Genomic DNA, 26,161 nt, shown 5'->3' on the forward strand with positions numbered 1-26,161 from the left:
CCGTGTGTTTGTGTGTGTGTGTGTGTGTGTGTGTGTGTGTGTGTGGTATGTGTGCTTTTAGGTGTGTTCTTTGACTGACATATGTGTGATAAGTTGAAAGATTTTTTTTGAATTAGCAGAAGATTTGTTTGCTACTATTATTTAATTTTTTACCTTGCAGTTGTACACATTCAAAGGACCACACTGGTGTGACTTTTGTGCCAACTTTCTCTGGGGTCTCATTGCTCAGGGCGTCAAATGTCAAGGTCAGTTTTGTTTCTTCTTATTCAAAAAAATTTTGTTTTGTTTTAACTGTTAGGGCTTTGAAAATTGCTTAGGCTGCTAGTTTAATATTTTTGTAAATCATCGGTTGGCTCTTTCAACTCTTTTGATCATTGTCAATCTATTCATTACAATATGTGGGATGTTCAATCATATTTTGCATGCAGCTTTTATCTTCTGTGTCTCTCCTCTCTCTGTTTCTCTCTTTCTTTCCCTCTCTGAAAGTCGCGCTTCTACTGACTTCATTGCTGCCTAACAATCCAGATTATTATATTTTACTATAGAAAATAATGTTATAGAGTATTGATCTCAACTCGTAACACAGACTGCGGATTCAATGCCCACAAGAAATGTTCAGAGAAGGTGCCAAATGACTGCATGCCTGACATGAAGTACGTCAAGCGAGTGTTCGGTGTCGACCTGACGACGCTAGTCAAGGCGCAGAACACGTTGATTCCAGCTGTTGTTGAGATGTGCATCAGGGAGATTGAGAAGAGAGGAATTGAGTCGGAAGGCTTGTACAGGGTGGCAGGCTTCCATGATGACGTTGAGGCCATCAGGATGTCTTTTGACAAGGGTTAGTGCTTTCTATTGCAAAGTTTCTTTTCAATTTTTTAGTTGCTTTGATTAAAAGATAGAATTAACTAAACGATGTTGCTATCTTTCAATACTGTACGTCAAACTGTTCTTTCAAAGTTAATAGCGTCCATTGTAATAATTTTTTTTGGAAGCCACTTTCGTTTTTACTTACCATGCACACACACATACACACACACACACACACACACACACACTTGACAGATGGGGATCAAACAGATATATCAGTAGATAGATACGACGATCTGAACACCATCGCCAGCGTTCTTAAATTGTATTTCAGACTCCTACCTATTCCACTGATCACGTTTGAAGTCTACTTCAAAGTAATCGACATCGTCCGTGAGTTTTCGTTTGTGCAGTGGCTGTCGGTTCATTGGTGGTTTATGTTTTTGAATTGCTGATTGATTGATTAATTGGTTAATCGGTTATCGGTTGATTGATTGATCGATTGCTTGGTTGATTGATTGATTGGTTGATTGATTGATTGATTGATTGATTGATTGATTGATTGATTGATTGATTGAATGATTGAATAAATGAATCATTTGATTGATTGAAATGTTATGAGTTGTTATGGCAATTCATTTTTATGGTTTTGACCAGAGTTAAATGAATGCATTAATGGCTGTCTCCCAAATGATAGGCAGGGATGATTTGAACAACACTCAAAAGTTGGAGCAGATAAAGAACAGCTTCGAACTGCTACCGCCAGCCCACAATCACACCCTCAAACATCTCATCTCCCATCTGCACAGGTCAATTTATTAAATTGTTTAATTATGTGAGAGTGAGAGAGAGAGAGGGGGAAAGAGAGAGAGAGAGATATGTAAAATATACATAATAAAATAATTTTTATAAACATGAACAACAAACAGAGTAACAGAGAAACAGCAGAAGAACATGATGAACGCAGAGAACCTAGCCATTGTGTTTGCACCCACACTCCTTCGTTCACCTGAAACAGATCCTCTGTTCAGCCTGACTGCCGTGAGGTACGAGAGGGAACTCATCGAACTTCTAATACTCAATCACTCATATTTCTGCACTAATCTCAGTTGATGAGGTTACGGTCAAAGGTCAAAGTCATCTGTTGGGCTAGTTGATTTAGGGGTTATTTTTGTCAGCTGGGTAATAAATATTTGCCTATTTATTGTTATCACTCATATTTCTACATTAATATTGAGTTGATGGATTAGTGTCCGGTTGAGGTCAGGGGTGAAGGTCAAGGTGAAAGGTCGTTCGTTAGCCGAGTATTCATTTGTCTGCCTATTTATTATTTAATTGGCATAATAAAATTATCCTTCATGATGCTGTTGTTTATTTGGTTCTTTGATTCGTTCATTTAGCCAGAAAGATGATTGACTGGTTATTTGCTTGGTCAATCAGTTGATTGCCGGTTGGCTGATTGATTGGCTTGTTACTGGAAACATGGTTGACTATTTTGTTGGGATTTTAGTTGAGTATTAGATGAATATTTTAGCACATTTCATAGCGGTAGATTATTATTTGGTGGGTGTTTGCCAATTTAGATATCACCATTCCAGCGTTAGTTTTCAGTTTGAAACTGAATTTCATCGGTAATGCTTTCAAATACAAAATCGGTTTTCAAACGTTTTAAGATGTTTATTATTTATTTTCGTATCATATTTTTTCGTGTAATCATAATAATTAAAACATTTTTTTTTGTAAAATTGAATATTTTTCACCCCTATGTTAATAAATTATTTATTAATTATATATTATGTATTAAGTTTTTTCAAAAATCGTGTAGTCATAAAAATTTAAATAAATATGGATAATTTTAAATGACAACTATGGTTAAAGTTAAATCGTACGTGTAGATTTTACGATTATAACGTTATTACAACGATAGGTATTGTTTGTCGTTTTGTTATTTTTTCATCATTATTGCTATGTATATTTCCACTTTTAATATGATTTACTCTAATGTTTTTTCCCATTGTTTTATTAATTTTACAACGAATATTTATGAATATTTTTGTACAAAAAAATCTGTTATTTATACGAATTGTTAAATTTTAAAATTTCTCTCCAGTCACCTTAATTCTCACGTCAATTAGACTAATTTTATTTTATTTTTTTTTCGTTAAAGTCATTTTATTTCAATTGTCAGATACAAAAGTTTAATTATAAAATGTCGCGTTTTTGAGTTTCTAGGTTTTTTTTCAAGATCAAACTTAATACGAATTATTGTTTTATAAATTTTTTAATATGTCACAAATTTTTTAAAAACTTTTTACAAATAAGTCAGACATTATGACCAATAGAAGAGAAAAAGTAGCGAAAAATCTTTAAAAAATTCTCCCCCGGATCCAAAAAAATTTGCTATTCAAATACATATGGAACCCTTCAAAGGTAATATAGTTCTCAATGCGGCCCTCACTGCAAAAAGTCTGCCCACCCCTTCTCTATATATATGTATGATTCTAAACAGTATCTTATTGAACCGGGTAGTATCATAAAATGAATAAAGATACTTTTTCAAAAATTTAAAAAATTCTCAATTTGATTTCATTGCGCTATCGATGATGATGATTGTGACCTGACTAATTAAAAAAAATCAAATTTCATTAAATAGGATGGGTAATTTGTTGCGAAATTGTTGGAGGAAATGACGTCATGTTAACAGTAGTTATTTTACTGGATGGTAGTTAATCAGCTGGTATAAAGGTTTTATTCAATTCCTATCAAATAAATTTGACCAAATATATGTAGGCAAAACTAAATAAAGAAATAGATAGATGTATACCTATACGTAGTTATAATAAGTTTATAATGTTGTATTTACACATTCAAATTGTGTTATGGTGTAGTCTCAAATTATTTTGAATTTTTTCAGAAAAATTTAATTTTTTCACTATATACTAGTTACTTTTATGAACAATTTTAAAAAAAATTTCAATTTGATTTCCTCGCGATATCGATAATGATTTTTGTGACCGGACTGATTACAAAGCATCAAAGAAATTTTTTAAATAGGATGGAGAATTTGCTATATTGGAATATTCGTATATAAAGGGAGAAAAATTTTAATATAAAAGCGTTTATAAATCTACGCATATTGGCTCGGCTTGGCTTGGCTCGGCTTGGAATAGGATGTTAAGCAAGGTGTGGTCTCAAACTATTTTGAATTCTACCAGAAAAATTTGAACTGCGTGCGTACATATATAACACTAATTACTGTTGCTTTTATTATGAATTTATATTTTATATATATATATTATATTATATATATATATGTTGGTAATAGACCATAATTTTTACAATATTTTATAAATTCTACCGAATGTTTGGCGTTAATATGTTTGTTGTTCGTTTTTTCTCACTAAAGTTTTTTGGTGAACGTTTAGTTTATTAAAATTCAAAATAAACTTATTTTTCGAATTCATGTTGCAAATAAGGCCATATTTCGATTCTGAATGAATCATCATCAGTGCTCCTTGCTGTATATATAGGGAAATATTGACTTTGTCAAGATGAACTTTGACGTTGTAAAAATGCGATTGAACATTGTTGAATTTAAAAGACAATTAACGACATACTTTTTTTTATTATAGTTCATTTCTTTTCATTCTTGCTATTTTGTTATTAATATTAGTTATAATTTGATAGCGTTTGTGAAAACTGCTATAACGAACGCTATATTAAGTTTTTTAATAATAATAATAATAATAATAATAATAATAAAGTGACTAGTATAAATTACAAATAATTAATAAGATTATATGTTTATATAAAAAGCAATATAGCAGATTCAACCAGCCAATCAGAAAGTTTCGAAGTTTAGTTGATTGAATGAATGGTTGGTTGATTGATTGAATAGTTGGTTGATTGATTGATTGATTGATTGATTAATTGATTGATTTGATTGATTTGATTGATTGATCGATCTCATAGTATTGTATACATGAAAAAAAAAATCCGATTAAGCCAACCTACGGCTTCAGTAAGACACTATTTTTCACCAGACAAAAGCAATTTCTATATTTATATTGACAAAAATAATTGTGTTATGAATATATTCATTTATTTGAAGCATTATATGTACAAAAAACCGCTTTCATAAGTGTTCTATGAAACCATGTAAGCCCCCGCAGTAAGCCAGCGTATGATTTCAGCAACCAGTTTCTATGAGCCCCAGCAGAATGTAAAATATTCATTGAATATAATGAAGATAGATTTCATAAGCAAACAAATTTTGAACATAATCGAATAGTGTAAAAAAAGGGCGACCAGTTCAATCCTAGTAAACCAACCTTCGGCTTCAGTAAGCCACCGGATTTCACCGGACCAAAAACAATTTTTATATTCAAATTAACAAAATAATTTTAAAATACATAATCGTATTAAATAAAATTAGATAGAATTACTTCAATGTTTTAAGCATATTAAGTCAAGTGAATATTTCATATAGCTTGCTCGTTAAAATCCATGCAATTTCGTAAGCCAACAATCTAAGCATGTCAAATAGCCCCACTGATTGATTGAATTAATCGATTAGTTCAACTAATTAATTATTAATTATTAATTTATTCTAGTTATGAGATTCTAATTATATGATTCTAAGTATATGATTCAAATTTGGTGATATCTAGCAACCATTCTTATTATTAGTTTTACTTTTAAACGTGAAACATAACGAACATGGCGTACGTGAATTTAGTGTAGATTTGTTTAAATTTATTTTTTTAAAATTTAAATTGTAAAATAAAAGCGATGGGAATGCGATCTGTTATCTGTGCAGTTAGATTGAAATTGTTTTCTATAATGGGTAATTTATGTAAAGTGTCATCTCGTATTTTTTTCTAAAACTTAATAAAAAAGTGGATAAAGTTTAATTTTAATTTTTAAGTTTTAATTAATTAAAATTTTGAACAAAACTTAAATTAAAATAAATGACAGGTAGTAATATATAGTAGTGGGCTAGTGTTTATAATTTAATCCTAATGACATGATGACACTACTACACAAAATCTTTTGCTTCTTTAATTGGTTAATTTTTAAATTTAATTTTAATAAAATAATTATAATATATAATCATAATGTTATTAAATCAAATATGTTATAATTATATTATTATTGTATTATAATATAAATTAAAATCTATATATGTTTTTTACATAATTTATATTATCTGTCATATATTGTTTATTTATATTTATTTTTAATGTTCTTATAATAATACTATAATAAATGGGTATAATTTTATTTATTGTTCATTGATTATATGATTATTTATTTAATTAAATTATTCATTACAGATTATATTATCAATTCATGATCAAGGTTATTGATAAATAAAAGTATTTCAATTGAGAGTATGTACTTATGAAGTTGTTGGTTATACCCCTGCTTGATAATAAAATTAATAGAACACTCGAATGGTCAAAGTTAAGATGAGAAACACTCAACAAAATAAATTTTCTACAGTTGAGGGTGTTGACTCATTTTGCGATGCCTGCTCTAATCAAAGTAATTGTAACGTAATCTTGTAAAGTTATGCGTAACACTTGAGATTTATTTAATTCTATTTTTAGTATGGAAATTTTGTCAGATCTTTTTTATTTCACTTTTTTAATTTTCACATTCAAATTTTTGATACAAAATAATCACAAATTGTAAAATTATTCATTTGTTCATTATAGTTGATTGTTATATTTATACCCGTTTTAGGTTTTAAAATAATTTTATAATCAAATTCATAAGTTACAGATAACAAGATTAAAATGCTTGCTGCAAGTTGTCAAAGGACCTCTTAAAATTTATAAATTTAAAAAATATTTGTTTGTATTCTGAAATAAGATAGCTAAAATATTTAATAAATTTTTCCACTTAAAGGTTACAAATGTAAGTTACAGACTAGATACACATATTTGGAGAACAATATTGATACAAAGAACGGTCTCCTGTCTCAGATGTTTGAGAAGAGAGTTTTAACATTGAAAGAGAAACAAAGCATAGAAAGGCTCCAGTGCAATCAAGACAGAAACAGAAGATTGGTTGACATTTTTCTGGAGTTCAAAACACACATGCATTACATGTCATTTCTGGAATGCTTAGTGTCTACAAATCAATCTCACATCACGATGCATCTTGAAAATCTCAAGTCATGCTCCTCTTGTTAGTATTAATTAACATGTTTTAAAGTTCATTTCAACTATTTTCAAGATTTTCAAATCTTACTTCAACAAATTATAAGACATGAACATTATTTTTTATCTTCAAATATAAATATTTAACATTTTAATTTTAAAGATATCCCACAGGCAGAACCGTCAGAAGCATCTAGAGCTGACTTGTTAGAGGTTGGTCATATTGCAATTCCAAGAGAGAAGGCAGTCATCGGCCTGTGTACAGTGAACAACAACATTTACTTCATCTGCCACAAGAATCCTCGCATTTTTGTTTTCAGTATGAAAAGTCCGTTCATGAGCCTATCACATCTCGAAATAAAGTTGCCAGTAGATGAGGACACATTTCATTTCTATGACATGATCTCCATGGACAATGGGTACCTTATCATTTCAGACAAAGCCTTGCCAGGGTTCTGGATGATAAGAGTAGAGGACAAATTAGTGAGTAAGTTAAAATTAAAGGACGTCTTTCCATACAGAATGTTCGTCAGCCATTTCGTCAATCATAACTCCAGACTTAATGTGCATGATTTCAATGATTTGGAAGAATCTGATACCGAAAATAATGTTTGCAACTCCCTGAATGATGACCAGGGTGATTGTGAGGCAAACTTATTCAGAAGTTTTGATGATGCAAACATTTACAGTGCTGACATATCTCTCGTTACTAAGGCAAACAAAGAAACATTTTCTACTAACAGTAGTTTCAAAATATTAGTTACAGTATTAAAAGATAGACAATACTTACTTCATATTTACTCAAATCCAGTAAATTTAGTTTTAGAAAAAGAGTTGAAACTTGATATATCTCACAATCATACCATCTCAAATTTAGTTCAGAAATCAGATGATGGCGATCTGCTCATTTGTGTGAGCAAGGTAGATTTCAGGAAGTTCCATTCAAGTGAGTGGTACCTATCAAGATACTCACCAACTGGCCAGCTACTGACAAACTACCATTTCAATTCAGACACGTGGGTTCCGAGATATATTTCATTGAATCATTCGCAAGACCCATCATTAGTCTATGTTGTTAGTCGTTTCTCCAATGAAATTTATACAATTGATTTAAAAGCTGCAGCTGGAAATAGCAGGAAAAAACTGAAGTTGAAAAGATTGAACTCTGAAATTGATCACCTGTATTTGCCGAGCAGGATTACATTCACTCAAAATTGTCTTGATTATCCACCTGGCCTGAATAATTTGAGCAACGAATTGGATTTGTTACTGGTTGGTCAGGGTGAGATAGATGACGACAATCATTCAGCCATATCCATCATGAAACTTGTCTGATCTTTTGTTGTAACTGTTTCTTAATCTTATGCATGCATTTCGAAGTTTTTAACCATCTGTTGTGTGGATTGTGATTTGACTAACTACTCTATTTTACTAATATGTTTCGTTTATTTCATTCAGTTATTTATTCAGCTAGTCTAAGCAATTTTGTATTGTTAATGGAAGCAGTGTAAAATATTATTTCATTATTCATACTTTATTTTATATTTATTTTATTTTATTTTTATATCCTCTAGTACGCTCTGAAAGCAATTCATATTTTGTATTATTTAAAACATCAAACTAAGAGATTCGTTAATTTTGTCTATTTTGTAAAATTTATTAAACAAGAATTATGTAATAAGTCTTAATTTACATTTGTGGAACACGTGAAATCTCTAGTGGCTACATTTGCCTGAAGTGGATTGTTTTTTATGATGTTTGTTCAGTTTAGTACTTATTTTTTAGTTTACAAATAAACAACGTCAACTATTTGAAATGTTATCTTGCTTAAATATACAAATCTGCCATTGAGTGTAAATGATAACCGTAGTTTGTACTAAGCGTTTTTTCTACTGTCAAATCGCATGATACGTCGTGACATTGGGTTGAAGATCATATGAGCAACTCGAGTCGTGGTGGGCAAACAAGAGTCCCTGCATTCGTCCTCCACTGCAGCAACGGACATCAATTTGGTCATTACAATACATAGGACATTAACTTGACCAGTTTTTATAATATGACGCTTTGGCAGTTTAGTATTATTATTATTGAAACATTTAACCCATGATGGAAAGCACACACCTCTGAGGATTTCATGCTTAGTATCTGTAAAGTTTTCAACTGACATTTATGTATTTAGTGTCTTTGGTAAATTTAAATTGGTTAGTAAATAAAAAATTAACAGATTTTGTGAAAAAATATTTCTAAAATATTATTTGAACCTGAATAACTGTCAAAACTTTAAATTAGGATCGATGAAAATGTGTGATAAAGAAAGTTTGAAAAAGCTTCTATCAAACGCGATTCCGTTGCTATGTAAGAACGGATTGCCGATGCACTCGTCGTTCCGTATTGACGCCATGATCGGAATCACGATCGGCAGTGCCGATGCTTCAACATTAATCTGCTTCTCCGAAACCATAACTCCTAATTGCGAACCTTCCCTCTTGGAATACGCCCAACAGATTGATTCTGATGAGTTCTCCATTTCCCACCACCATCATAACAATTCAAGCTTCAACATCAATAGGTGCGTTGACGACGACGAAAGTGAACAGAACTCGTCAGCTGCGTTAAATAATAGTAACGAAGAGTGCTTCGTTGATGTTCCCATAAAACCAGAGCCTGCTGATATTGAAGAATTAGCGCCACAAAATCATTCTTTACCATTGCAAAGAAATAAACGTAACAATGTTAATTCCAGAAGATCAAAATCCTCAAGTGTCAACTACACAACAAATGATTACAACAACACTATAGAGAATCAGTCCAATCAACATTACACCCAAGTAAAGCAAGAGCTGATAGACATAGCAGATGATGACCATGTAAAAGATACAAGTGGAGGGGGTGCAGATGTTGAGAACAACCAGTCGTACGATCACCACCTTCAAAATAATGAGTACAATCAAAGCCTGTCAAATGTTACTGATTGGAATGCTTCACAAAATGATTGGAACAATGGAAACACTGAGTTCCAGCAGGAGCAAATGACTGGCTATTCCAATAGGGTTATAAAGCACAGTGTTAAAAATAAAAAATCAAACAAAAGATTCGATGGACAGAAATTGAATGTTACAGATGCCATGACGATTGTGCGTAGTGCTGCTTTCTCAGTTATCTTGAATCAATTATTTTGTAATTTTTATGGCAAAATATAAATAAATGTTGTCATATGTAAGTACATATTTTTGTTATTCAAAGTCTAGTAGTTAATTAGATATTTTTCTGTCATATCAACCTTATTCATATTTTTCTAGAGTACATTCAAATTTATTCACTTATTTATTTCATCACAATTTTTCAGCAACCAGCATTTTCTTCATATTTTAATTTATTACTAATATAATCATTGAATGAATATAAACATTACACAGGATGCTTCGGCTTTCATTGACACAACCAACCAGGCAGCTTCGGGTTCGACTGCGGACTACAACAATCTCATGCAAGACATCTGTGAATTTGTAATGAGTCAGTCGCAGAAGATCACAGACAAATCAAAACCTCAGTCCCGAACTTGCCACATCTGCCACGCCACACTCAGCAACCCACTCTCTCTTAAGAATCACATCCAGGGTACACATTTGGCATTGAAATTGAGGCGATGTAACTTATGCGGGGAAACTTTTAAATGGACGATGCAATTGGCCCGACACAAAAAACGTGTGCATGGGGGTGGGACCTATTTAAACGTTTATAACGTTTAAGTTGATTTAATGTTTAAACGTTTATTATGTTTAAAATGCGATTTTGTTTGTTGTTAAGTTGTTACATATTCATATTTATATATCAGTGCTAAAGTAAATCTGTTGAAAAATTGTTAGAGAAGTTGGTCATTAGTACAGACACGAAATTTGTTATAGGTTGATTGATATAATCCCATCGATGTTAGTCAACAAGTCATATCTTGTCATTTAAAATAAGTTTATATTTCATCTGTTAACAAATTTTTTAGTTTATTTATTGTTTTAAAATTTTGAATAAACGAAAACTGTCTGTATATTTGCTCCTTGTTTTTTGTTCCTAATTGGTATTACTTTCCACAAACAAAGTCATGCTTATGTTACTTGTTCGTCAGGCGAGATTTCATCATTGATTCATTTATTTATATTAAGTACCCTTATTGATTTGTATATAAGAAAAATATGTCTAACATTCACCATGCTAGATGAAGTAACTGTTACGTATGATGTTAATAATTTCAATCAAACGACATGCAGATTACATGATTTGTAGCTATACTTTCTATTTTTTAGTTTTTCATTTTATAATTTTTTTTTCCTTATCCTTTTTTGTATTTTCAGTCAAATTAATCCACTAGAAACCATTGATAATTTGCCTAAAAAAACACCAATTTCCTACTATTTATTTTTTTCTGTCTTTTTGTTTTAATTATTTTTTTTATTTATTGAGAAAAAATATGGTCGATATTACTGTAAAGAATCATTAGATGTTCCTCCTAATTTTTTATTCGTATCTATTTGTTGAGTATTTATTCATTTGTTTTTTTCTCTTTCAACTAAGTTATTTAAGATTTTTATTTATTTTTTTTCATAAATTCTTCAAATGATAATTTGTTTATTGTATTGTTATTTCCACATCCTTTATTGAATTAAGGAATGCACACACACACACGCACACACACACATACACTATTAATATCTATTAACCAATTTATATGTACGTGTTTATTTCCAAAAAGTATCTTTGTAAAAATTCTGTTTTCAGTTTCTATGTGCACACGAGCTAAACGTTCATTATCAATCCTCATATATATATATATATATATATATATATATATATATATATACGTACTCGAGTCCGTAAATGTTTCTGTGTTGTTCTCCATATTTTATTAACTTTTTTTTTGTGTTTTTGTATGTTGTTTGTTGGACAAAATTTATTGAGAATTTATATTTTTAACGATTATATATAAAATATGTCTGTAAATTTAGATGGTTATTTTGAGTGTGTTGTATATGTATATACATATGCTTATATATAATTACGTATATAGTATATAAATGAAACACATATTCAAAGAGGGTAGCATTGTTAGCACGATTCGTTATTGAGGTTCGTTTCTTCGCATTTCGCATGAAATTACCTTATTCTACATTTCTAACGGTCTTCTCTATAATAATATATCATCTAATGCACACGGGTCTACACTGTACATCTACAAACTAAATCATCCCATTCTAGTAGCGCTCCAACTGGCTGTAGCAGCTTATAATCTATTGAGATAAACTTTTAACATATAGGGCGTAATTTACACTTTACAAGTGTTTTCATATAGTAAGTTGTCGAAATTGAAGAAACACTTATTTGCATGGTGAAAAGCACGACGGTGAATGATGTATTGGGATGATGTATTAGTGAAGTATTGCACCATTAACGGTGGTCACATTTTTAATTTTGCAATTGAGCAAACAACGCCGATGAATAGTTTATAAAGAGGTGTGTATTTGTGCTTTATTAATCGAAAGCGTTTCATTGTTACATATTTATTTATTTATTTTATACAAGAAGAAACATGGCTGGCATTATTATCATAATTGTAAATTTTATTAATAAAAACCTTTGTATGAAAATAGCCCTCATCTAATAGATTAATTTAATTTGTATTAAAATTTAATTATAACGATAGTAAATTCATAGAAATATTAAGGGTAACTCATTGGTCAAATGATGTTTTGAATGATTAAATGTATTTTAATGCTCCGTTTTGTTAAGAAGTAGTTATGGATGAATGCATGCATGATGGAGTTGTTTTGTTTTTTATAAATTAAACTTCACTTTCTTCTAATTTAGGGCTGCTTAATCTTTCGATGTTCTTGTCAGTCTCGCTTTTTAATTTCAACGCATCTTTTGGATTCTCTTGGTGTTGCTGGGTTTTTGGAGTTTTCAAGTCATCAGAAAAATTATTGTGAATTTCTATTGTACCATTAACAGCGGTCACATCCTCAACATGGCAATTGAAAATATCGCCATCTGTTTCGTTTTCATGTGCTGACTGTTCAGAATCGAATATTACTTGGGAGGTCCAGACATTTAGTACGTTGGTCTCATCTTCAAAATTATCATCTTTGTACTCTTCACTTGATTTAGCTTCAGTTTCTATCTTCTGAAAGCTTCTGTGTGATTTTCTTAGAGAAAGTGGAAGGGTTTCTTTTTCTGGTGTTTTGTCAAATATTTTAATCAATCCTCTCACTCTTGATCTGCCAGGTGGTTCAGATGAATATTTGTCTGGATTGAATGTTTTTGTGCTGAGTTTTTCCTTGATGTAGTCGCTTCCATTATCCAAAACGTCTGGTGTTTTTTCAAATTCTCTCATAAGTTTCCTGAACAAGTTGAGTGAGCCTGTTGTGGTTACAACTGATTTATGATGTCTTGTTATATCATTCTGCTTGGAGGTCTCCTCCAAATCAACAGTAGTTGCATCAGCAGCAGTCATTGCTCCAGCCGGCGGCGTTTGATTATTGTTACCACTCCAACCTGCTCCATTTATCTCATCTTCATCTATATTTATCCAGTCCTTACTGATTCCTGATTGGGCATCAATCGAACTTTGCACTGAAAACTTTTCATTGAAGAAGGGATTGTCACTGGCGGCAACTAGCGAACAGTAACTTTCGTCAATCCAAGTTGTTTGATAATAGATAGATGGCCATGGATATCTTGTGGTCACTGTTTCAGAAACTGTGTTCAGTTCATTGTTTTCTGAGTTAGAAATGTTTTTAGAGGCAACTGTCTGGCCTTCTGAATTGTACTCCCCACTGTTCAAGTTTTCATTTTCCTTGCCAAAAAAGTTTGAAAACAAATGATTGTTAAATTTTGAATTTTCTTGGCTCAGGGCACCTTCACTGTTGAACTTGACAACGTGATGATCCAATGAAGGATTGCTGGATAACTGATCAACTGCCTTTAACAAATCCATTTTAGATTCAAACTTTTCTTTACAACTGAAAGAATCAAAATTTTTATTATTATTAGAACCTAATGTCTGAGCTGATGATGAGTGTACAAGATTTCGTATTTGATAGTCAAACCAATTCTGTTTAACTAATTTAGATTCTGATTTAGAACCCATAAAATCTTTTTTGCAGTTCAATTTATTGCGCACCGGTTGAAAGACATGTGGGTATTTATTGCATGATATTTCATGGCTTTTGTCTAATTTTAAAAAATCAAACTGCTCTGGAGAATGAGTGAGTGGGATGTAACGGTACAATGAAGTTTCATCTGCTGTTTGATCAGTAATAAATGACCTACTCGTTGTTCCCTCAACAGCTGAGTTGGAATTTTTATCCGATCTTGTTTCACCATCATTGACTCTCCAACTAGCATTTGATACAAATCTCTTTTCGCTATCTTCGAATGTTCTGTCGCCTTCATTGTCCTTGTCCATCTTCACTGATGTAACTCCACAGTGGCAAGTTTTAGAACCTCTGTTTTCAGCTGTTTGGCAGGCAACTCCAATTTTGGTGGGGGTGTGATTGATTCTCATTTTGCTGTTGAATGACGTTAAACATTCATTGCTGGAGCTGATGACTTTTTTGTTATACTCAAACTCGGATGTGATGCTCATTGAACTAGTATTACCACCATTCAATGAAACTAAAGAATTCCTAGCAGACATGAAATTATTTTTAGTTAACATTCCATCAAGGCTATCCATTTCTGATCTCTTTTCACTCAACATGCTGTTATTTTCTTCATTTCCTTCAAGCTTTGAGAAATTATCTCTTTTTATTTCTTTATCTTTAGACTGAACATCTTCCCCATTTTTGAATTTAACTCTTGCCTTTGAGTCAGACTGCAGCTTCTTAAAAATGGAAGGTTTCAAGCAGTTGGCTGATATAACTCCACCATTACTTGCATCATATTGGAGAGTCATGTTAGTTTCTTTCAGCAGGTGGTACAATTTGAAACCAGATTTTGTTGATTTATTGTTTTTGGCAATTTCAATCAACAAATTCATGGATGACAGGACTTTTTTATATACACCATCTTCTAGTTTGCAATCATGACTTGGTATGTAATTAAATTTAACAAATTTAACTGAATTGTCTGAAGACTTTTGATAGGGTAATGTTTGTGGTTTTATTTCATATCCATTCATTGTCAGATAGTTTGGCTTATTATCATTATCCAACAAATCTAATTTGGTTATATTCAATTTTTTACTATGAACTTCCTCTTGTTCCAACTTTTTCATGGCTAAATGAGATAGATAGCTGTCCCTAGCATAGAATTTATGAGATTTTTTAAGTTTAGATTCAAAAAACGTCTTTCTCGAAAACATGTTGGGGTTCATGTTTTTGGTTTCTTTATGTTTCATGCCAGTCGTTTCAGGGTAAACACCTGAATTTTTATTCAATTAATTTTATTAGTAAATCTAACTAAAACTAAAAGTAAAAATATATTATGTAGTTTATGCTTCATAGAAGTAGAAACTTTTAGTAAAAACCTTGAAAATTTATATGATAACAATGATCTAACTCACTAACTGGTTTCATTATCAAACTGCATCTCCCATAACGTTCTCCTGTCCAGCTGCGATTCAAGCGTCCTGGCGACAAAATGATAAATAGATGTTGGTCTGCAGAGAAGAACTTCATTTGCAATACTTATCATCAAACTATTGAGTTCCTCCAAAATCTTTTTGTCTTTTTTATTATCTGGACCGTACGTCGATAACTTCTGTAATGATACAAATAAATGAAACATGAATCTAAATATCAAAAGTCAATAAAATAAAATAATATTTGACCTCCATGTTGGATGTTTAAAAAATTACAGACGACGCGCGGTAAAATGCTTAATTCAAGGTGCCAAATTTAAAATATTGCCTCTAAATCATCATGTGATACAATGATAATAATAATAATAATATCAATAAAATATGAACTAATAAAAGGTAAAAAAAATAGGAAAAATAATTTATGCACGCTATTATCTCGTTGCTAGGCAATTTTTTCACCTTTTCTATTGATGAAATATTAATTGAATTGGTTGGAGCACTTTCTAACAAGAGATGATGATGTTTGTTCTGCTCCTACTCTAGCAAATATTCGATCTAATGTTTGATTTTTGCCGTTCTAACATAAGATATGTACTATTTAACTTTATTACAGCTTGATGTCATAAATTTTGTTTCAAGGATTCGATGGTAGATTAATAAATAGCGATTTTATTATTCACTAGTTGTTTCTGTTTTGCTATTTTTTGTTGTTTTCCAATTCGAGTTGACGTAATAATTCAGCGTTGTGACTGTAAAGCTTAATGAATTTGTTTGTTAAGAATGAAAAGAGTGAAAATCAAACCGGATAAGAAAGCTAAGGCAACTGGAAAATGTGTAAACAGAAAGGAAGTTAGATTTTAATCTCTTACTTTACATTTTATAACTCATTTCAAAGAAATTCTTGGGCAATTTAAAAAATTTTATAGTCAATTAATATTAAATAAGTTGAAATTAATCATAATCTTAAATTTTTTTTTCAGAGCTCACTGGAAACATCAGCCAAATGTCTTCAAAAATCAAATAATTTCCTATCTACCATTGAAAAAGCTCAGGATTGGCTTCTACGTGATAATAACACTAAAAAATTATTCGAATTCTTTGAATTTTCCAGTACACGTGCCGGCTCAGTGTCAAGGGAGATATTTGCCGCAGGTACAAAAATTTGAATAACTGTTAAAAAATTTCTAGAATTATATTTTCATCAAAGGCAATGACCGAGAAAAAAAATTATATCATATTGTATCATTATTATCATCGTCATCCATATTGTATCATTATTATCATCATCATCCATATTGTATCATTATTATCATCATCCATATTGTATCATTATTATCATCGTCATCCATATTGTATCAATATTATCATCATCATCCATATTGTATCATTATTATCATCATCATCCATATTGTATCATTATTATCATCATCCATATTGTATCATTATTATCATCGTCATCCATATTGTATCAATATTATCATCATCATCCATATTGTATCATTATTATCATCATCATCCATATTGTATCATTATTATCATCATCCATATTGTATCAATATTATCATCGTCATCCATATTGTATCATTATTATCATCATCCATATTGTATCAATATTATCATCGTCATCCATATTGTATCATTATTATCATCATCCATATTGTATCAATATTATCATCGTCATCCATATTGTATCATTATTATCATCATCCATATTGTATCAATATTATCATCGTCATCCATATTGTATCATTATTATCATCATCCATATTGTATCAATATTATCATCGTCATCCATATTGTATCATTATTATCATCATCCATATTGTATCAATATTATCATCGTCATCCATATTGTATCATTATTATCATCAACGTCATCGTCGTCGTCATTGTTTGTTATCGTCATCATCATTATCACCATCGTCATCACCATCATCGTCATCATCATCATCATCATATCTTTTTCATACCATCGTCGTCATCGTCACCATCATATCATCATCTTAGTCTTTGTTGATATTCATCATGGGCGTTATCACATCATATGAAATGTCCAAACTGTAACGATGGAAAGAAACAAAGGAGGCTGCATTAATGAACTGCAAAAACACTTACAACGGGGACATAGCACAATTACAGAAATAAATAACAACAACAACAAGCTAATCAACCCCACAAGAATAATAATAACAACAATCATAATAATAATAATAACAACAACAATAATAATCATAATAATAATGATGATAATAATTATAACAGCAATGACACGAACACGATAACAACATTAATAACATCATTTCAATAACGAGACCCTTGATAAAAGAACGCAAAGACAAACAACCCAAATTACTTTTTCCTGACCAACTTCATTCTCCAACAAAATTCTCAGTGCTATGCTAGGAATCCACAACAACAACAACAACAACAACAACAACAACAACAACAACAACAACAACAACAACAACAACAACAACAACAACAACAACAACAACACAACAATAACAACAACAACAACAACTACATTAACTTCAATTCCACGTTAATCACAGTATTAACGTCAACAACGTAAGCAAACAACAACAGCAACACATTAGAAACGGCAAAACAGCACTAGCAAATACATCAACAATTTCAACAAAAACATTAACAAACTATAATGAAAAAATACATTAGCAACATTAACAAGAGAATTTCATCACAATTTTAAAAACAACAACACAGACAACATCATAAACGTACGAAATGAAAAATTTGAGATCGTGTAAACAGCTTTAAACATAGGTCTTCCAGCTCCATGCAGCTCTATGCCTATCAGTCATCTTAAAACTCCATGGAGTTGTCGTCGTCGTTATCTCATTTTCATCACTTCTACTACTTCTACCATTTCATTCGTTTATGAGAACTTAATTTAATACATGCTCACACATATTCACGCACACAAATTCACGCACACATACACGCACACACATATACACGCAAGTAGAAATATAACCGTTTATATCGGGGGGTGGGCAAACTTTTTACTGTGAGGGCCGCATTGAGAACTATTTTACCTTTGAAGGGCCGCATATGCAAATTTTTTCGACCCGGAGGAGAATTTTTTTAAGATTTGCGGTTCCTTTTTTGGTCATAATGTCTGGCTGAGGACCTTTTTAATGGCGAACAAGACTTTGCGGGCCGCATAAAATAGCTTTGCGGAGTTCGCCCACCCCTGATGTATTGTATTGTATATAGATGTATGTATGTTAAACGAAAAAATAATTGTAAACAAATAGTTAGGAATTTGTTTTTGAAGGCGTACCATCGTCAAACAGGTTTTCGAGATCTCTCCTCGCCACTAAACGACGTCGAAGTTGAAGCTCTGACGTCATTACTACTCGTCAAAGAAAGTCACGATGATGATGATGGTGGTGGTGATAATGATGGTCAAGTTGATGATGATGACGATGGCGGTGCTGGTAGCGATAGTAAGAGGAATGGTCATCTTGAAGATATAGTCCAGTTTGATAAATTACATAACGTCCTTTTGTATTTGAGGTGAGGGTGTGTGCAGTTTTGTGTGTGTGTGTGTTTGTGTGTGTGTGTATTTATGTGAGTGTCTTGTGTGTGTGTGTTTTTTTTGTGTTTATATCTTAATACAAAGCACATAAAAGCGACAAATGATTTCTTTCTAGTAACCTTTGCCGGCATCTACGATGAATCCATAAAAATGTTATTTCAACGTTTCTGTATCTGCATGCATGAAATTTGTGTGTATGCGTGTGTATGTGTGTGTGTGTGTGTGTGTGTGTGTGTGTGTGTGTGTGCGTGGGTTCTAGGAATTTTTCCATGTGAGTTGGTACGAGCGTGGGTGGACGTAAATAATTGCGTATTATGCATAAAACTGCTCTTTTAAAGTCGTTAAGATCTTTGCTGTCTTCATCGTGACGGTCATAATCATCGTCATCGTCGTCGTCATCATCATCGTCGTCGTCATCATCATTGTTGTCATCATCATCATTGTTGTTACCATCGTTATCACCATCACCATAAAGGCATTCCCTTGAAGAGTACAACCAGTTGTTTCGTGGCCATCCAAGGTTGCTCGTTTTATGATGATGATGATGATGATGATATTATTAATAATAAAATAATAATAATTATTATTAATATTATTATTAGTAGTAATAGTAGTTGTTGTGTGTTTGTGTTGATTGTAATGAAGATGGTGGCGAATGGTGACGATGATGAAGACGACGATGATGTTGATGACGTAAATAACCTTACGTTTATTCTAAACTATCTCACTTTTTTGTCTCTCTCTCTCTCTCTTTCTCTCTCTATTTCTTTCCTACTTTCTTTATTTATATCTGTTTCTTTTGACTTTTGCTTTCTCTCTTTCTCTCTCTCTTTTTTCTCGCTCTCTCGCACCCTATATCTCTCTTTTTCCCCCACTATCCCACATACAAACGCAGACGCGTGAAAATATACTTCCGTTTCTTGCCGTTCGATTTCCTGGACAACCATCCCGGTCACGTGATCGCCTCTGTGGACGATGACGTCACCGTACGTCAGCTCGAACGTCTCATTGGCCAGCTGAGCGGCATGGCGGCCAGGAAGTTTACATTCTACAGGAAGGTTTTTTTTTTGGTGGTCTGTGGTGGTGTTGTGGTAATGTTGTAGTTGTGATGGTGTCGTTGTTGTTGTTGTTGCTTTCATGATAACAATGATGTTTCGCCGATTACTTAAGAAAACTTCATCATTACTGAACTAGTTTTTACTTATTGATCACCTCACTTTTATCGATCACTTCACTAACTCACTAAGTCATCATTTAGTCTATTAATAAGTCACCAAATATATTAATAATCATTAAACTTTTTCACACACAGGCCTAGCCTTTATCTATCGATCACCTCACTAACCCACTAAGTCATCATCTAGTCTATCAATTTGCCGTTACTTCATTTTATATTCCATCGTCAATTACTTTTCTTTTATTTGTCTTATTATTATTTATTATATTCTAACATATTTTATTTTCATGTTTTATCATTTCTCTTCCTCACTTTTTGTATTTATTTTCTCACTTATTTGTTTAATTTTGTTTCACTGCCTTGCATGTTGTTACAGTTTCTGCGTCTGTCAGGATCCTGATTTTTAAAGAATAAAAAAAAAAAAAAAGTTACTACTTACAATTATGAATGTTGACACCAAGGCTAACAGAGATAGTCCAAACAACAACATTGCAACCACCAACAACAAAAACATCAACGCAAATGCTAACAACAACAACCAAGATAACAACAATAACAACAACAAGATGAACGACAACATCAGCGGTAGAGGCAAGAGAAGCGACGACAGGAAGACAGTTGCTGCAGATGATAGCCAACATGAAGTGTGCATTCGCGTGAAAAATTTCAAAACCTCTGCGGGATCAACTATGAATAACAACAACAACAATAACCACAACAACAACAACAATAACAACAACAGCAACAACAACAGCAACAACAACAATAGCATCAACAACAACAGCAACAACAGCAACAACAACAACAGCAGCAACAGTAGCAGCATCAGCAACAACAACAACAACTCTACCAACAATCATATTCCCAACAATGACAAATTTATACCAATACCAGAGAACACGGTATTGAGAAACTTGGGTATTAAATGCGGTACAGCTATACGCCCGTACGAGTTTTGTATTCATTACGATTGCGTTGACGAGCCACTCAACGATGAACCCATCTTAACGTGTGACCATTACTTCTGCGGTTTAATGCATTAAGTTATTTTTATATTATATTATATTTTTAATATTATATATGTTTATTTAATATTATAAAATGTTTTGTTTGTTTATTTTTATTTATTTGAATAAAAAAATAATTCTGTGGTTAGTTTTTAATTCGTTTTACCGTCTGTTTTTCTTGGGAGAATTTTGTTTTAACGGCAGAATTTTGATGAAGTTAATAACGTTACTGCTGCTGCTGAAAATGATGATAACGTTAACACAAATGATGTCTAGGCAGATAGACAGACAGAGACAAACATACAAGTGTACACACGTGCATACGTACGTATTGTACAGTACACGCACGTACGTACACTCACCTACATGCATACGCATTGTGGAATTTTAATATGGAATGAATGGAGTTAATGAATGAATGAAAAGGTATTAGAAGGATTATTCAGATGCGTTCATTTAAAAAGAGTTACAGATTGACGAAATTTATTGAGGAGATTGAAAAAAAATTCAAATGTGTTGAGATTGTATGCGTGTATGTGTGTGCGTGTATGTATGTGTGTGCGTGTATGAATGTGTGTGCGTGTATGTATGCGTGTGCGTGTATACCTTTCACTTTTGTTGTGTGTGCATGTTTGGCGTCGTTTGTTGTCACCATAATAATAAACAATAATAGAACGCCTGATAAATAATATTTACAGTATAAATGAAGCCAAGAATGAAGAAAGAGTTGATAGAGAGAAGGAAAGTATAACTACGGATACACACATATGCATATTCATGAGTTCATGCATGCATGCATACATGCACATCATTCGATCACTTTTACATATTCATTCACATAGGAGTAGTAGAAAAGACAGGCTCCCGATAAAAAAATATCAGCGTGCGTATGAACTTTATCATTTACGCATGTGCATTCAGGCGTAAATGCTCCAAACTTGTCTGTCTTTTTGTCTGTCTATCTGTCTTTTTGTCTGTCTGTCTGCACGTATGCATTCATGCTTTAATGCAATATTTTTAATGTTTTTTTATTCATATTCTAGAAATGCATTAGGTTATAAGTTGAAGGCATTCATTGATACACGCAGTCGTTGAAATGTAACTTACATACGCTATCAACTTTTACGTGAGATGATAAGTGGATTCAAGCATGCATGCATGCATGGTTGGTTGGTTGGTTGGTTGTTTGATTGTTTGGTTGTTTGGTTGGTTGGATGGTTGGATGGTTGGTGGTTAGATATGTTGTGCGTCTTTATGCATGTATGAATATTTTAAAAGCCTAAATTAAGCACATCAACGTTTTTGTGACATTTATACAATCATGGTTATGCATCATACATTCGTATCTTTCCAATAGACAAATTTTTATTCGTGATTCTTATTTAAAATTACATTGTTATAAGAGAATATATATATATATATATATATATATATATATATATATATGTGTGTGTGTGTGTGTGTGTGTGTGTGTGTGTGTGTGTGTGTGTATGTTTTCAAATGCGAAATGTTTTTGAATATGTTTTCAAAAAAAAGTCAAGTTGGCCTGATGTGCAAATGCTGGTTGAGGATGGCCTTGTGTGTTAAGATGAATTTTTTTAGAAAGAGAGAAAAAGAAATGATAAAAAAAAATAACGAGAGTGAGAAAAATAAAGTGAAGAGAGAACGACGAGAAAGAAAAAGAGAAAGAGAAGAGGAAGAAAAAGATACAAGAAAAAAGGAATAAAATTATGGAAATATGAGCAATTTAATAAAAGATAACAGATGCAATAAAAATGAAAGACAAAGAAAAAATTAAGAAATAGGAAAATAAGTAAGTAAGATGTGTCTCAGAAAGGTCGGAGTGCCCAAGCAATTGCATACATAAATGTTGTACACAAGTAGAAGTTTGTATGTATGTGTGCATGAATGTATGTGTGTATATATGCATGTATGTATATATGTGCGTATGTATGTGTGTATGTATGTGTATGTATACTTTTGGTACAAAAATATTTTTTAGTGGTGTCTTAACCGAGTTTTTACAATGCTTATTTGCTTTTTCTTATTGAAAATATTTATTATTTTTTCATTATAATTAAAAAAATTATACTATATAAATTTTTTTACGTAATGACGTTTGTTTTGTTTGGTCTTCAATTTGGCTGTATAAAATTGTTTTTCGCTATGTTTCAATTTTGTATGTTTATACATTTGCTGGTGTATGTATGTGCATGTATGTATGTATGTTTATAAATTTGCTGGTACATGTTTGGTTATGTATTTAGGTATGTTTATTTATTTGCTGATGTATGTTTGTGTATGTTTTTATGTATGTTATGTATGTATGTTATGTATGTTTTTTTATTTGCTGCTTATGTTTGTGTATGTATTTATGTATGTATTTATGTATTTGCTGTTGTATGTGTGTATGCTTAAGTATTTGCTGAAGTATGTGTGTTTATGTATGTTTATGTATTTGAATGAATGTTTGTGTAATTATTTGTGGGTATTTTAATTTGTATGCGTCGGTATTTGTATGCCGGCGTTCATATTTGCGATATTTCTTACCGCAGTTCGAGGCAAAAATTGTTTGCTCATATCTTGTACTTGACATACATTCTTCAGATGGTTTGAAAGACTTTTTTGGTTTAAAATTGATTGTAAGAGCGTAAAAATTGTGTAACGTGTGTAATGATGATGTAATGAGTGTAATGATGGTGTAATGATAAGTGTAATGATGGTGTAATGATGGTGTAATGAGTGTAATGATGGTGTAATGATGGTGTAATTCTGTGACAAGCACTCTATGTGATGCATACAATCAATTCAGAATTAATGACGATTATAATGCGTGTCAATCTGTATCTTGCTGTGATAATGAAAATTATGATAATCTATGATACATTGATCAAATCTCTGAACACCGATAGTATTTTAACATGTTTTGATTTAGTCTGTTGAACAGTTTTATAAAAAATTTTACGATCTATAAAATGTATAAACATTCTTAATAAATTCTAAATCTAAATCGTTTTAGTGAGTTTTAATTCGGCATAAGTTCTTAAATTGAACGTATGTCGAGTCATCGCGGTAGATATTTCAATTTTTTATCATATCATCACCATCATCATGTTTTCATAATTATCATCATCATCACCATCATCACAATTTTTATTGCACAATGACGAGATTTCTTTGAAAAGGTGGAGTGAGTAAAAGAAAAATCGATTTTATTTACTTCCTTGCTTGGGAATAACATTAAAAAATTTTGAACTGGTGTTCCTTCTTTCTTTCTCTCCTCCCTCTCTTTTTCTTTGTTTTTCTTTTTCCATTTTTCTCTTTCTCTCTCTTTCTCTTTCTCTCCTCCTTTATAACCAGCCTATTTTTTATTTGTTATCAATCAATCAATCGATCCATCTATTTATTTGATCCATCTTCTCTCTTTTTGTTTATTTATCTGCCTTACATATGCGACACTTTCTTTGACTCTCTCTCTTTCACTTTCTGTCTTTCTTTTTTCTTATATATATATATATATATATATATATATATATGCACATATGTTTGTGTGTGTATAAATATACATAAACGGATTTCTCTTTTTTCATTCTTTATATATACATTTTCTCTCTCTCTCTTTTTCACATTTTTCTTATTCTCTCTCTCTCTCTCTTTCTTCTTCCTTCTGTATCTCTCACCTTTTTTCTTTCTTCATTTTCCTCCGTCGTTTGTTTCCGCTGTGGGCAGATATCATCATTAGAGTTTAATAAAATTCGCGTGGACATGCGTGTAATGGAGCTAAATTAATAAAGATGTTATATGGGTCGGTTTTGTGGTATTTGTATTTTTGTTTGCTTGTTTCTGTGTGTGTGTGGATGGATGGATGAATGGATGGATAGATAGATGGATGGATGGATGGATGGATGGATGGATGGATGGATGGATGGATGGATGGATGGATGGATGGATGGATGGATGGATGGATGGATGAATGGATAGATGAATGAATGAATGAGTGGATGGATTGAATGATAAATAAATGGATCGGTGGATTTTATATTTCTTTGAAATTAATAGTTGCAGACGATTGCTCCATAGAAAATTCACTCTTTGTTTAATCACTGTTATCACCACTTCTGGTAAATTTTATTATTATTATCGTTGTTACTATCATTGTTATCATAATTTTTTTATTCCTTTGTTAAAAGTAATAATTTTAAATAACATGCTAACCAAACAATAAAAATTATATGAGTTAAATGGAAATTATTTTAAAGTTAATCGCAATTTTTATGATCCATAAAAAATAAAAAAGAATATTAAATCTGTTAAAATATGAATTTGCTATAAAAACATTTTGAAACAAAAATGAATGGAACGTAAACTTTTGTTTTATTGGATAAACCGTTCGATACAATTTGGCCTGCAGGGAAAACTTGAAAAAAAACAAAAGAAAAAGAAAGAAAGAAAGAGAAAAAGAGAGAGTGAGAAAGAAAAAGTAAACCAAAAAAAGAAGAATAGTTATAAAGATGATGTATGTAAAATACAACATTTACCGTTGATGTTGAGTACTGAACTAAGTATAAAAATGGAAATAGTGAGAAAGAGAGAGAAAGAGAGAGAGAGAGAGAGAAAGAGAGAAATCCTAGTCCCAAAAAATGCTTCATTCATCAAGAAGATTAGAACTTGAAAAATTGAAAAAATTAAAGTAAATGCAATTAAAATACATTTGAAACTTCAATTAAACAGCAACAAACAACGCATAAGGTTTTCAAAAAAAAACTTGAAAAACATTGCAAAATTGATGAAAAAGATAAAATGAAAAGCGGACGTGTAATTTCAATTGACTGGCAAAAACAGGCATCAAACCAGACGCACGCACACAACATC

General features: G+C 31.6%; 5 protein-coding genes across 5 annotated transcripts; 4 read left to right on the plus strand and 1 right to left on the minus strand.

Moving 5' to 3' along the window:
- Positions 1-154: 154 nt before the first annotated feature.
- On the plus strand, positions 155-1,920 carry HELRODRAFT_75127 (hypothetical protein; the record flags this gene model as incomplete). Its single annotated transcript, XM_009015506.1, has 5 exons — positions 155-245; positions 587-838; positions 1,063-1,204; positions 1,509-1,616; positions 1,737-1,920. Coding segments are annotated over 5 exons (777 nt in total), but the record flags the coding sequence as incomplete, so codon positions are not given.
- A 4,343-nt stretch (positions 1,921-6,263) lies between these two features.
- On the plus strand, positions 6,264-8,309 carry HELRODRAFT_169681 (hypothetical protein; the record flags this gene model as incomplete). Its single annotated transcript, XM_009015507.1, has 3 exons — positions 6,264-6,354; positions 6,721-7,002; positions 7,138-8,309. The coding sequence occupies 3 exons, from the start codon at positions 6,264-6,266 to the stop codon at positions 8,307-8,309; spliced, it is 1,545 nt and encodes a 514-aa protein (XP_009013755.1).
- An 889-nt stretch (positions 8,310-9,198) lies between these two features.
- Positions 9,199-11,384, plus strand: HELRODRAFT_190829 (hypothetical protein). The gene is made up of 2 exons (XM_009015508.1): positions 9,199-10,108; positions 10,391-11,384. Exons 1-2 carry the CDS (start codon positions 9,269-9,271, stop codon positions 10,721-10,723), a joined length of 1,173 nt encoding a protein of 390 aa, XP_009013756.1. The 5' UTR covers positions 9,199-9,268; the 3' UTR covers positions 10,724-11,384.
- A 1,420-nt stretch (positions 11,385-12,804) lies between these two features.
- On the minus strand, positions 12,805-15,798 carry HELRODRAFT_169683 (hypothetical protein; the record flags this gene model as incomplete). Its single annotated transcript, XM_009015509.1, has 3 exons — positions 12,805-15,383; positions 15,530-15,722; positions 15,793-15,798. The coding sequence occupies 3 exons, from the start codon at positions 15,796-15,798 to the stop codon at positions 12,805-12,807; spliced, it is 2,778 nt and encodes a 925-aa protein (XP_009013757.1).
- A 525-nt stretch (positions 15,799-16,323) lies between these two features.
- HELRODRAFT_169684 (hypothetical protein) lies at positions 16,324-21,325 on the plus strand (the record flags this gene model as incomplete). The annotated part of the gene is made up of 6 exons (XM_009015510.1): positions 16,324-16,392; positions 16,524-16,695; positions 18,861-19,083; positions 19,581-19,625; positions 20,001-20,163; positions 20,744-21,325. 6 exons carry the CDS (start codon positions 16,324-16,326, stop codon positions 21,323-21,325), a joined length of 1,254 nt encoding a protein of 417 aa, XP_009013758.1.
- Between the last annotated feature and the right edge of the window lie 4,836 nt (positions 21,326-26,161).

Source organism: Helobdella robusta (genome assembly GCF_000326865.2).
Source record: "Helobdella robusta unplaced genomic scaffold HELROscaffold_16, whole genome shotgun sequence".
NCBI lineage: Eukaryota > Metazoa > Annelida > Clitellata > Rhynchobdellida > Glossiphoniidae > Helobdella > Helobdella robusta.

Coding starts and splice junctions, on each gene's coding strand:
- HELRODRAFT_190829 (XM_009015508.1), top strand. CDS start 9,269: ATGAAAATGTGTGATAAAGAAAGTTTGAAAAAGCTTCTATCAAACGCG. Junction 10,109..10,390: donor TTACAGATGCCATGACGATT/GTGCGTAGTGCT, acceptor AACATTACACAG/GATGCTTCGGCTTTCATTGA.